Below are 13,752 nucleotides of genomic sequence, written 5' to 3'. Positions count from 1 at the left end.
TGGAAGGGATTCAAGAGCTGCGTCCCATCCAAAGATGGGGGGAAGCAGAAAGGGAAGGCAACCTGGACCAGGCAAAGAAGAGGCACAGACCCAAGCTGGTGCTAGGGAGGGGGAGGCCAGGGGGTTGGGAATATCGGCATTAGCGGGGGGTGGGGGGTGGAAATGCTCTAAGTTTCCAAGTAGTGCCCGGAAAGGCTCTGGAGCAAGAACAGCTATCCTTCCTCCCGCGCCGTGGCAAATAGGTTACTGCAACGTGCAGGCTGTGCTAGACGAGGTTCCACAGAGCATCCTGAATTGGGGATGCAGGCAGCTCAAGGGTGAGCCTTGCCGGGGGGGGGGGTTTGGCTCAGAGAGCATCTTCCCAAGTTTGCCAACACACTATACACAATACGCACGCATTCACACATGCATGACTCTCCCTTCCCCGAGGCATAAGCATCACCATCTCCCCCCTTCTACGCCGCCCTGCTCCCCATCACGCAAACACGAGGGCAGGAAAGAGGGTATATGGAAGGGCTCTCCATCCCCTCGCCCCCCAATTCCTGCGGCCCGCATTTGACCTCCCACCCTCTTCCTTTCTCCCCCTCCCCTCCCCTCCCCACTCTTTCTGTCCCCTCTTCGCCCCCTCCACCCCGTCCCGTCCTCCCCCTCCCCCGCCACCCTCCTCTTCCTCCCAGCCCAATGCAGCGCTTACCTATTTGCACGCTGCTAGGAAAAGCGCCCATTGCGAGTCCCCAAAAGCCAGAAAACAACAAGACAAGCTGTCTGCAAATAATCCTCATCTTCTTCTTTCTCTTTTGCCTCCCCGGGTCTCCTCCTCACGCTCTCTCCCTAGATGTTGTTCAGAGAGGCATTGAGGACACGCTGGTGGTGGGGGAGGGAAGGGGGGACAGGACACAAAATTGAGAAAAGGGGGGGAGGGAGGGGAAAAAATTAAAAATGGGGTAGGGAAGAAAAGAGAAGAGGGTGGGTGGTTTTTTCCCCCTCCCCCTCCCTTCTCTTTTTCTCCCCCCTTCTTCTTTCGTCCCTTTCGTCTCTGGATAAAGCTCTCTCTCTCTTCCCTCCCGCCTTCCTTCTTCCCCTCAGCAAGCCATCCTGCTGAGGCGGATTTTTCCCGCAGTCTCCATAGCCCTGGCAGAGGTTTCTGTCCGGCTGCAAATGTTTCACATGCAAAAGATGGTGGAGAGTTTGGTGGTGCTGGGGAGAGAGGAGTCTAGTGGCTGCGCTCAGAAATGAAGACATGCGCTATTCCTCCCGCCTTCCTGCTCCGACCGCCGCTACCCTCCCTCCCTCCTTCCTTCCCGCCCTGGCGCCCCTCAGCAGATACACAAACACACACACACTCGCGCACACAACGGGGATGGCGGCGGCGGAGCGCGCGCTTTTCAGCGCCTTTGGCGCCAAGGGTTACTTAACGCGCGCCACACAGATGATGGGTTCGGAAGGGAGACGGCTCTGTCGCAAATTCATGAGGGAGTGACGGCCCCTCATGGCGCGCTCGTGTGCACGCGCCCTCTCTCAGTGCGGGGAAGGCGTTCTCTAGTCCACACGGGCAAAAGGCAGATGGATGGTTTCCCCCTCGGTACACACGTGTGGACAGGCCCCTTGGGTCTCCTCCCTCTTCGCGCTTCCTTTACTAATCCGTTATTTATTTGAAGGGATAGTGGTACACTCAGGGCAACACTTTGGAGGCAGAACTCCCTCAGAGAAGGATAAAACCAGTGCCATATTTTTATTTTTGTTTGAAAAAGAGGTGCCAGAGCTCGCCATGAATGCCTCCTTTGTACTCTTAGAATGACAATGGCACCCATTTGAGAGGTGCCAGAGATAAGCTCCATGAACTCCAGCTGAAAAACAGCCTTGGATAAAACCATTAAATCCAGAGTCTATAATCACCTAAGTGCATCGTTGTGAATGGACTCAGCTGAAGAACAAGTGGCTTGAGTAGGGGTGTGGCCCATGCACACACGCAAACCATCCCTTCAGGATCCAGGTCCAACTGCCACATTTTAAGAAAGGCATTGACAAGCTAGAGCAGTCTCCTCCCAAGCCTGGGTCTCCAAATGTTGTTGGACCACAACTTCCATTGTTGCTGATGGTGGTGGGATGATGTTCAGATGAAGTCAACAAAAATGATGCCATGGAGAGCAGCTGAAAGAGCAGAGTGCATTTAATATGGAAAAGAGAAGATTGATTTATTTTATCATTTTAAAATATTTTTGGACCGCCTTTCTGGAAAATGCCTATGCAAGGTGTCTTACAATAATTTGAAGAGAAGAACTCAACAGTGTGGAAGCTAAACCCATCAGACACCTGCCCTTCCAAAGATAAGAGACAATAAACCAAAAAGCCAATAAGTGGTGATATGATGTGAGTATTCCTCAGATATCTGAAGACAGAGCAGACTTGTTCTCTGTTGCTCCAGAGGGTAGACCAATTTAATGGGTGGAATTTGCAGGGAAGCAGATTTTGGCTAAACATTAGGAGAAACTTCCTAATACTGCAAGCTGCTTAACAGTGGAACAGGCTACCTCTGGAGGCGATGGGCCTCTTGATTCCTAGCTCTATTTCAGGAGCCATATGCCAGGAGTTCTGCAGATTCCTGCTTTGAGCTGTGAGTTGGACAGCTCCTTCCAACTCTAAAAAGTCTATGATTCAAACATCAAAGCCCTGATCTGTCGTTCAGTATCTGTGGATGCTGTACACATATGAATACGTGTGTGCAGGAAACGTTCTGCCCCTGACAAGCATGCATGGTTAATTTGATTGTCTGCACAGGGCTGTTTAGATTCTCTGTTCAAGAGTGCAAATGAACCAGCTTTCACCACCAGCACCATGAATGTTCAGTACCTGTTGCTGAATGACTGGACAGGACTAAAATAGTAAGCTAGGCTAGAGGGATGATCTGGTATAGGGGAGCATGGTATGAACTATGAGCAAGAAAGTCCCTGGTTCAGATTTTGCCTAGGCTAGGAATTCATTTGTCAAGCACTATCACAAAACCTCTTCCTTGCCACAAGGAAAGCCCTACTGGATCAAAAGCTCTTCTGGTCCAGCTTTCTGTTCTCACAGAGGCCAGCCATACATCTAAGGAAATCCCACGAGTAGGAAATGAGCACAACATCATTCTCCCGCTTGGGATCTCCAGAAACAGGTACTCAGAGGCATGTCTCTCATAGGCATTAATGGGCTTATCTTCCATCATTTTGCCTATTCCATTTTTTAAAACCATCCAAGTCGGTGGCCAACATTAGGTCTTGTGATGATTCTACAGTTTATGCACCATATGAAGAAATAGTTCCTTTTCCCTGTCCTGTATCTTTTGACATTGAATGAGCCCTGATTCTAGAATTAATGAGAGAAAGAGAAATTCCTCACCACTCCATCCACTTTTCCGCATGATGTGTAATTTCACGCACCTCTATCATTCCCCCACTTACACGCCTTTTCCCCCAAACTAAAAGTAAAGTAAAGGGACCCCGACTGTTAGGTCCAGTTGTGGCCGACTCTGGGGTTGCGGGGCTCATCTTGCTTTATTGGCCGAGGGAGCCGGTGTACAGCTTCCGGGTCATGTGGCCAGCATGACTAAGCCGCTTCTGGCGAACCAGAGCAGCGCACGGAAATGCTGTTTACTTTCCTTACTTTATCTACTTGCACTTTGATGTGCTTTCGAACTGCTGGTTGGCAGGAGCAGGGACCGAGCAATGGGAACTCACCCCGTCGTGGAGATTCAAACAGCCGACCTTCTGATCAGCAAGTCCTAAGCTCTGTGGTTTAACCCACAGCGCCACCCGCGTCCCCTTTCCCCAAACTAAAACTAAACTAAAAAGCTGCAAATATTGTGACCCTATCGTTGAAGTGGGCGTTGCTGCAGGCCCGCAAACATTTGGGTTGTCTTTTCCTGCCTCTTTTTAGCAGGTATGGAGACCATGGAGCAGGTGCACTGGGTATAGGGGCTAAGTGGGCTTCAGTTCCCCCAATATTTTTTGGACAGAAGGAAGTACCCACCCAAAACTGAGGGGGCTGCTACACCCCACTGCCGGGTGCATTCCACATGCCCCAGTTCCAGCCTCTGCCCAGCAGCCCAGGAGCTGGGCGGCAGCTGGGACAAGCGAGATCTTTGCTTTGCTCATCCCAGCTTCTGTCTGGCAGCTCAGGAACCCAGGAGCTGGGTGGTGTTGTGACAGCACCCTCTCAATGTCGGCGCCCCTACCACATGGTGCCTTCATTATATATCTTTAGGTGTGAGGCAAAAAACATTTCTTTTCAACCAGGATTTTTGGCTTATTAATATTCTACAGCTTTTAAAATGTGTTTGTGGTAGGGGGTTCCTTTTTTTTGCTGTTTTTGTTTTAACTATTTATTTGTACTTTTGTATTTTTATCTTGTGAACCGCCCTGAGATCTTGTGATGAAGGGCGGTCTATAAATCTAATAAATAAGAGGATTTCCAAGAGCAATCGCCCCTCACACATTTGCATCACTGTTTTATTTATTTATTTAAAACAATTATTTATTTTGCTAAGCCCACCCGTCGTCATTAAAAATTCTGCGGCACTTGGCAGGGTGCATGCATAAAAGTACAACATCATGCAATGTAATAAAACTTTATCATAAGATAATGAGAGCAATAAAACGCTAAGTCCAATCACAATTCTTATATACACCAATGTTACAGACAAGATGTCTGATACGTAAGCCTATCCAATTACATAGCCGTAAATGAGCAGAGAAGCCCTGAGCAAATCTATTGAGTTTGCCGCTGGTGCCAGAATGCATAGGATGGTGGTGCCAACCAGGGGTGGCGCCTTCCGTTTCGCCGCCTAAGGCGAGATCTTGCCAGAAACCAGCACCCCTTCTGCAACAGAGGCAGTGTGTCCATGCGGGTACCGCCTCTTGGGCTTCCTCTGACCAAGGCGGCTTCCCCACCCAATGGGAACGATTGTGGAATATGGATATAAAATTTACAGCATGTTATGGTCTAAGAGAAATTTATATGAAAATGATAGATCGACAGGTATCTAACATTGAGTAAATTGGCAAAAAATGTATAAATCTATATCAAATAAGTGCTGGAAATGTAAAGAGAAAGAAGGTTCTTTTCATCATATGTGGTGGTCTTTTAATAAGGTTAAAGCTTACTGGGAAATGCTATATAATGAATTATGTCCCCCGTTCCATCTCCTTCTCCTTTTTATTATTTCAAAGCTCTTAGTCTGGGTCATGAGGCATCACAAGGAAAACCAGGCACAAAGGTGCAAGCAACACATCTCAAAATATGACGCTCCACATTAAAGCCCTATTGCGTTAAACACTGTTATTGCAGCACAAAACAGAAAACTCAGTCTCCAAAATGCTGGTTTTAATCCAAGAATCCAGCAATCTATCAGAATGTAAGACAAAATAGTCCAAGTCCAGTGGTCCAAGACATTTCCCCTGGCTGCCCCCCCCCCCCCCCGCACATATTATTACTGTGGGAGTTTGGATTGCAGTAAAAAGTCATCAAATATTTAGGACTCTGGTTAGTCTCTAATCAAGTAGAAAACACGGTCAAATTAAAACTAGGAAGTAAATAGGGGGAAAATCTGTTGGGTCTTAGAAAGATGGACAGTTCTCTGATTAAGTCTATGGGTCAGAGTTAATGTCCTTAAAACGAACATTACGAACACTACATTATACTTGGTGTACATGCTTAGATGCCTCACTACCCCTATTCTGCAATATCTATATCTATCTATCTCTCTATGTCTCTATCTATCATCTATCTATCAATCATCTATCTATCTATCATCTCCTGCCAACTGGACACAGTTTTCCTTTAAAATTGCTCTTGAACTGCACTCCGTAAAATACAAATGGCGCTGGGAGATGGAAGAGTCCAACAATAAATAAATAAATTCATTTTCATAATGTTTTTCTTATATCACCATCTCAACACTGGTGTGTGGACTGAAGGCCACAAATATGGTTTTTTGAGTGAAGACTGAAAAGATTTGGTTTACCCTACCAAAGAATACTATGCTCAAACCATGTCACTGCATTCCAGGAGAAAGCACCCACGAGTCATGCCGCTACAATAGCCCCACATTCAACTGCAGTACCCTTGCAGCACTTTGAATCATAGAATCTAGTCCAACTCCCTGCAATGCAGCTAAAGCATCCATGACAGATGGCCATGGATGGCCTAACATTTACTGTGGCATAAATGTTCATCAAATGCATGATGTGGTTGCTACAATAGTTCCATGATCTGGTTGTCCTGTGTGGTGTCTGTTTTTATTGACTGGTTGGTTGGTTGGTTGGTTGAATTTCCTCCCACTCTTCCTTGGAGGCAGAGACCTCCCTAAACCACCATACTCACTGATGGTGCTATACACAGATGAATAGATAAAGCAGACTTCCTTTAGAAATGCTTTGTAATTATGCCCAGGATCCATTTTTTATGTGTCCTTAAGAGAAAGGAATTGCATGACTGCTAGGAAGCCACTGATAACATCCTCCTGTGCTTTCCTTATCCTCTCCAGAGTGGAATATACTTCCCCCACCCACTGAGCCCACAACACCCCACACAGATGTCAGCATCACACACAGCTGTGCTGCCACTTGTCCAGCATCATCATGAAGGGTGTGTAGCACCATGAATGAGGCAGTGGTGGCATCTTGTCTCCCGACAAGCTGGAAACTTCAGTGGAATGGAGCGACAGCAGAAAAGTTACCACATTTAATAGGTCTGACAACACCCATCAGTATATTTCATGAAATAATCCATGTATCAACCTTTTGTCAACTGGAGCTCACATGGAAACTGATGAGCCTTGCAAAAATAGTTTCAGCATGAAGACTCCCTAAAACAAACAAACATATATGAATCTTTCAATTAAGGCAAGTTACCGAGGACAATTTGCAAAAGGGCACAATACTGCACTCAAATATTTGTGAGTATCCCCTGCTGTTTTAAGTGGGATTCACACTTTGTGTGGCTGTCAAATTATCGTAGCCTTGTATTTTTCAAGAATAAAGGAAGTTTGAGTTCCTTAACCAGTCTCCAAATAACACCAGAGGTTTAGGATCCATGTTGGTCCTTCAGGACAAAGAGCTAGTGAACTGAAACCTCTATTGAATCAACTCTATTGGATGAACAGAAGACAACAAAACTTCCAGGATGTCTCTATTTTATTGTGGTCATGATTAGGTCGCATTTTGTAGTGTGATCCTACATGTAAAACTTCTTAGCAACTTTCACTGCCATCTCCATGGGTAGGCAAACTGAGGCCCAGGTTGCCTTCTAAATCCGGCCCACAGACGGTCCGGGAATCAGTGTGTTTTTACATGAGTAGAATGTACCCTTTTATTTAAAATGCATCTCTGGGTTATTTGTGGGGCATATAAATTCATTCATTTCCCCCCAAAAAGATATAGTCCAGCCCCCCCCCCAAGATCTGAGGGACAGTGGACTGGCACCCTGCTGAAAAAGTTTGCTGACCCCTGTCCTAGGCTTTCATAAGCATCCTATAAGATGTTCTTGAGGCTCCGTCGCGAGCATGCCGCCATACTCGCTCTAGCTGTCTGAAGTCCTGTTTCATTTTCCAGAGCTCCTTGGTAAACCAGGGGGCCCGGTTTCGGTGGGGTCGCAGAGGGCGCTTAGATGCGATCTCATTGATGGCCGTTAAGAGCTGGTTATTCCAGTTCTTGACAAGTTCATCTAGTGAGCTGCCAGGGGGAGCAGGGTCCCACAAGGCCTGACAAAATCCATCAGGATCCATCAGCCTCCATGGGTGAGCCCAAATAGGTTCACCACCCAAGCGAGGGGGGGGGGGCGGGAAGTCAATCCTGGCTTTCAGAGCATAGTGATCAGACTATGGCAATTCCACAAGGGGGACATGACCACATCTATACCCGCCCCAAAGATAAGCTCCAGAGTGTGGCCTGCTTGCTGTATGGGACCCAAAACAAACTGGGAGAGCCCTAATGTCACCACGGAAGACACCAGGTCCAGAGCCCGAGAGGAAGGGATGGCATCGGCATGGACGTTGGTCCCCCAGAACCGATAGGTTAGGGAACTCCAAGGCCCAGCCTGCCACCACCTCCAGCAGGCCTGACAGGGTGGCTGCCGGTGTGCTAGGTGGTCGGTACACCAGCCAGACAGCCAAGTTCTCCTTGGTGCCCCACACCAGGCCAACACATTCAATGCCAGAGATCGATGGTGCTGGCAGAGCCCTGAAAGAGCAATCCTCCCAGATTAACAACACTAGCCCTCCCCCCTGACCCTCAGTCCGCGACTGGTGGAGGACGGAGAAACCCGGGAGTGCCATCTCATGCAAGGTGACTACTTCACCTTCACACACCCAGGTCTCCGTCACACAAGCCAGGTCAACCCCCTGTAAGATAAAAAAAGTCTCGCATGGTGGTGGTTTTATTGCCTATAGACCTGGCATTGCACAACACCAGTGACGGAGGTGAGTAATCCCTGCTCACCCTACCCTCGTCCCTCGGGATGAGGTGTAGATTGGAAGGGGTTCGAGCATCTCTGCATCTCAAAACCCTTCACCTATAACATCTACCCCCACAGCCAGACCTCCCTAGTCCTTCAACGGTTGTGATCCCAAACCCCGTACTGGAATGATATCCCCTCGTATAACATATACATATAACAGTATAGCTTGGAGAGCCAGTGTGGTGTAGTGGTTAAGAGTGGTAGTCTCGTAATCTGGGGAACCGGGTTTGTGTCTCTGCTCCTCCACATGCAGCTGCTGGGTGACCTTGGGCTAGTCACACTTCTTTGAAGCCTCTCAGCCCCACTCACCTCACAGAGTGTTTGTTGTGGGGGAGGAAGGGAAAGGAGAATGTTAGCCGCTTTGAGACTCCTTCGGGTAGTGATAAAGCGGGATATCAAATCCAAACTCTTCTTTTAAGGAAAAAATAATAATAACAGTATAGCTTGTAGTTTAAATAAGTAAGCAGGGCTCTGCATTCTGTCATCTTTGAGGCCCAATTATATTTTAAACCAGAAAGTAATCTGAAGTAAAATGGCATGCTTAAGCAGGTCAGGTCGGGATGGGGGGGTCATGGAAAAAGTTTGAGCAAGCTACCTAACAAGATAGCCATGGATCGCTCTGCTCCCTTGCCAAGCATGGGATTTGATGTGCTACCTTGTTTATGGTACAAAACAATGTAATATTTTTTTTGATGATCTTTGCACTGTTTGCACCTTGCCTGCTAATGTGGGCATATAGGCTCAGGGGAACTTAATAAGAAACCTCAAAATGACTGGGTTGAAATTCAAAATTGCACTGATTCCATAGAGTGCTTTGTCCAATTTGAAAAAGGCAGATCAGTGCATACATTAGATGTACCTGGTACATGCATGTTCCATGTATGGCACAGGAATTCTGTGCTTGCAGGTTCTTAATCCCCTTCTTGTGTGGAGAGTAGTTACTGGATCAGGATGTCATTTTTCAGTTGAGACAGTCCCTAATGAAGGGGAAAGGTTGCTAAAGTAAGGAAAACCAGGAAATAAGGGGGAATAACTTTGTCCTGACCCTAATAGTCCTTAGAGGCACTATGAGAAGTCTATTAAAACATTCCATTATCTCACTAACCAGGACTACCGCATGATTTATCTGACATTATTTTCAGTCCATCTAAAATAACTACAGGCCTTCCACCACTATCAAAATTCCATCCCATCTGTTCCACCTTAATCCTAAAATTATTCCTTTCTCTTTCCTGATTCCTTATGAATTTTAAATACAGCACATTACCCAGGCTTCTCTTTCAGGTTTAGTCTTTTATATCTTTCATGATATTTTTCTTGTTTTTTGTGTTTGCTACATTGTTGGCCAACCACCATTAACTGCCGCACATCACAAAGGCTTGTTCTGGTGATTATAGCCTTGATCTATCATTTGACGTTCCGTAAAGCACAATGTTTTCTTTCGGTTCATTCTCCTGAATCATATAAGATAGGGAAACGGCCACAGGAAGTCTAATGTTCCTTCCAGATGATGAAGGTAGCAGGCAAAGCTAAAAGTTAGAATTGGTACCACTTTATCCTGATTGGGCCCCATGATGTTCAGGCCCTGCCCTTCCACTTGAATATATGCAGACCACCTCATCACCAGTATTAGGTGTGGGATGGTCACAATTACTTCACTAAAAATGAGAAAATGCATCACCAAAAAGGGAAATGCAAGGTGGCAAAGATTGGCATAAAATTGGCATTTGTTCATTTACAGGTAAATGTAGAAATAATGGCCATAATTTATATAGAAAGGCAGTTTGTCATAGTGGGAAAGACTGTGACCTGTGTGTGCCTGCTCATACATTGCTAGTTGTTGATGGACAATTTCAACATCTTCTTGCTCCCCTTTCACATGGTTCTTTATCTTTAAGCCAGTTTCTATATTTTGCATACATTTAAATGCTGATTGAATTGTCACAGAAAATACTTTTCATATTCCATACATGACAACCGAGGATCATAACCCATCCACTGTATGAAGTGGCCTCATGTCCACTGACCAATGCCGAAATAAAACTTGTCAGTCCATGGGGTGCTATAAGACTCCTTTTTTTGCTCTTCTTCCTGCAACCCACTCAGGCAGAAACTTCTTAGGAACCTTCTCTTGCTTGCTCTTCCTCTACCATTCTGTTCCATCTTTGACCCTCCAAGCTCCACCCCCATTCCACAGACGGAGCACACTGGCAGTTGCTAGGCAACATATCTTCCTCCTCTTCTAATTCACATGTAGCCTCCTTCCCATCTATCTACTAACCTGGTAACAACTGTTTGGGGCTTCCCTCTCAGGGATGAGATGCCAGAGGTGGTGCTTCAAGAGATTCTTTCCTCTTTCTGGGAAAATGAGTGGCAGCCTGGCATGGCTGCTCATTATGTTCTTGAGGAATCTCCTGAATGAGACTGGTGGCCAGATACCACCTCAAGGCTTTAGGTATGCCTCTTATGAGGTGACCATCCCAAGGAAACTGGGCTTCAGGTATGGACAACAGGAAACCCAGGATGTCAGCTACCTGCTGCAGGTTGAGGGGAAGGGCCAGGTGGTGCATCTCAAGCAGAAGAAGGGCATTGTTCCTAAAGACTTCCCCATCTTCACGTACAATAAGGAAGGGGACCTCCAGGTTGACTATCATTACATCAGGGATAATTGTTTCTACAGTGGTTTCATACAAGACAAGCCTCTCTCATCAGTCACTCTCAGCACTTGCTCAGAGGGACTCAGGGGCCTGTTACAACTTAACAATGAGACATATCAAATTGAACCTGTCCAGCCATCTGCTACCTTTCAGCATGTGGTGTATCGGCTGGAAATAGAGGAGGGTGCCATGCACATGAGGTGTGGGTTGACGGAGGAAGAGCAAAGGCGTCAAGAGGCCATGATCCAAGACAGAAAGCATGTGGCTGTCAGAAGTCCTCCAGCAGAACTCTGGTGGCCACACAAGAGACATGCAGAAGTGGCATTTGTGGTGGAGCATGAACGATATGTTAAGTTTAATAAAAATGAAACTGATATAGCTATGAAACTTCTCGAGACCATCCACACGGTAAATTCATTTTTTGAGCCATTTTTGGTTGAAGTTTCTATAGCAGGACTGGAGATATGGTCAGAAAAGAACCTCATAGATATTGGTAAAACTTTAGGAAGGACACTTAAAGCTTTTACTGTATGGAGACATGACATTCTACTTAACCATCTGAAGAATGATGCTGCTCACTTAATTGTATACAGGTCATATGGAAGGAATATTGGACGGGCATATGTAGCACAAATTTGTAATAACAGGGCTACTGGTGTTGAAGTATCGAGAAATTTCAATTTGTTTGATTTTTCTGTACTTTTTGCCCATGAATTTGGACATAATCTTGGTATGAGCCATGATGAATCAGACTGTAAATGTGATCGACGTGCCTGCATTATGTCTGCTTTGTACTCACGGACTGATAAGTTTAGCAACTGCAGTTACCAAAAATATTTCAATCTAAAGGACTCACCTTGCTTGTTGATTCCACCAAACCCTGATCAAATGTATAAACTGAAATACTGTGGGAACAAAGTAGTAGAAAAAGGAGAGCAATGTGATTGTGGTTCAGCTGCGCAGTGTCAATCGGATCAATGTTGCAAGCCAGACTGCATGTTGCGTCCATTTGCCAATTGTTCTTCTGGACTGTGCTGTGCCAGGTGCAAGTACCGTCCTGCTGGATCCATTTGCAGAAAGAGTATTAGCATCTGTGACCTGCCTGAGTTTTGCACTGGGACTTCGGACCAGTGTCCGGAAGATGTTTATGTACAAGATGGTGCCCCTTGCAGTGATGGAGTCTATTGCTATCATGGTCGTTGTAGTACTCCGAATGGGCAGTGTGAAAAGATATTTGGCAAGAAAACCGTACGAGCTTCAGAGGATTGTTTCAGAGGACTGAATGCTCGAGGTGATCGCTTTGGCAATTGTGGCCTTGAACATGGGATTTTTAAGAAATGCAATGCTGAAAATATTCTATGTGGCCGAATGCAGTGTAGTAATATCCATGGAGGATATACCTTGGTGGAACACCAAACCATCATTCAAACCACCATTGGCAAAAGTAACTGCTGGGCTACAGACTACCACAGTGGAATGGAGGTAGCTGATATTGGAGCAGTAGAAGACGGTACACCTTGTGGTACTGGCATGATGTGTATTAGTAGGGAATGCAAGAACGTGTCCCTCTTGCAGTATGATTGTAATGCCACAAAGTGCCATAATAGGGGAATATGCAACAACCACAAACACTGCCATTGTTCTTATGGTTGGGCCCCTCCTGACTGTCTAAAGGAAGGATATGGGGGCAGCATTGACAGTGGGCCAATTTCAAAAAACTGGAATGGTGTCAGTGTAGGTAGCATTGTAGGAAGCGTGTTGGTCCTTTCCACGGTGACTGCTGCTGTTGGCATGGGTGTGTATTACAGGTTTGTGCTACGTAACAAGGTTAGAAGAATGAGTTTAAGAATCTCTCCCTCAGAATCAACAGAGGAATGAAAACCACTCTAGATCACAGAAGCGAACAATGCAGAAAGTTTCAAAAGGGTATGATGGGTATAATGAGCACTATTATATAACATATTTTTGACTCTGTAAGCATTGGTTCAGTTCATCTCAAAGGGAAATATTCACATATGAAAATATTTGCCTATACTTTCACTTTATGTTGAGAGTCTCTTTGTTGTTCAGGACAGAAGTCCTATCCTATGTTGAGTGGGAGAAATCTGTCCAGTGGAATGGAATGGTATCATACAGGAGGATACCATGCTAAAGAAATGCATGGAAGCCATGCTGGTATTTTGGATATCTCGGATTCTCTCCCAAAGTAACCTTGGGTGTACACAGAAAGAATCATAACCTAATCCTCTAATGCCATTGAAATGCAATATTGGTATGTTTGTGAAGTGAATTCACATCTGTCTAGAAAGCCATTTCAAAAATTGTACTGATAATTATGTTGACACAAATGTTAATGTTGAAATGAGACAGTTTATTAAAAATATTACAAAACCACCAACACATAATATTTCAAAAAGCTATAATGGAAATAATGGTGAATGTTATGTAACATATTTGAGGGTGCAATCTTTTCATTAAAGTTTTATGTTTGTTTAGCACCTTGTTTATAAAATTTGCCACACGGGATAATCTTTAATTTATCCACAAGGGGAAAATATTTTCATATATTTAGAGCATCTCTCTGTGCTTTAATACAGAATCA

General features: G+C 45.5%; 1 protein-coding gene and 1 pseudogene across 7 annotated transcripts in view; one reads left to right on the top strand and one right to left on the bottom strand.

Annotated features, from left to right (window-relative positions):
- Nucleotides 1-1,269, bottom strand: part of GRIA4 (glutamate ionotropic receptor AMPA type subunit 4) — a 214,051-nt gene extending 212,782 nt beyond the window's left edge. For 3 of the 6 annotated variants that reach the window (XR_013985100.1, XM_081001903.1, XM_081001904.1), the window contains exon 1: nt 695-1,269. Coding sequence is in view for 5 of the 6 variants with exons in the window: in XM_081001903.1 (XP_080858029.1) it covers nt 695-782 (88 nt within the window). In the remaining variant the exon portion in view is untranslated. The remainder of the gene's footprint in view (nt 1-694) is intronic. The other 3 variants (XM_081001901.1, XM_081001902.1, XM_081001905.1) reach the window with 2 other exon arrangements.
- A 9,412-nt stretch (nt 1,270-10,681) lies between these two features.
- Nucleotides 10,682-13,544, top strand: LOC308475119 (disintegrin and metalloproteinase domain-containing protein 20 pseudogene; annotated as a pseudogene). Its single transcript has one exon. The product of its transcript is annotated as a disintegrin and metalloproteinase domain-containing protein 20 pseudogene (transcript).
- The last annotated feature ends 208 nt before the right edge of the window (nt 13,545-13,752 follow it).

Source organism: Podarcis pityusensis (genome assembly GCF_964106645.2).
Source record: "Podarcis pityusensis genome assembly, chromosome: 4".
NCBI classification, from domain to species: domain Eukaryota; kingdom Metazoa; phylum Chordata; class Lepidosauria; order Squamata; family Lacertidae; genus Podarcis; species Podarcis pityusensis.
Note: the sequence above shows the minus strand (reverse complement) of the source record. Positions and strands in the feature narration are given on the sequence as shown.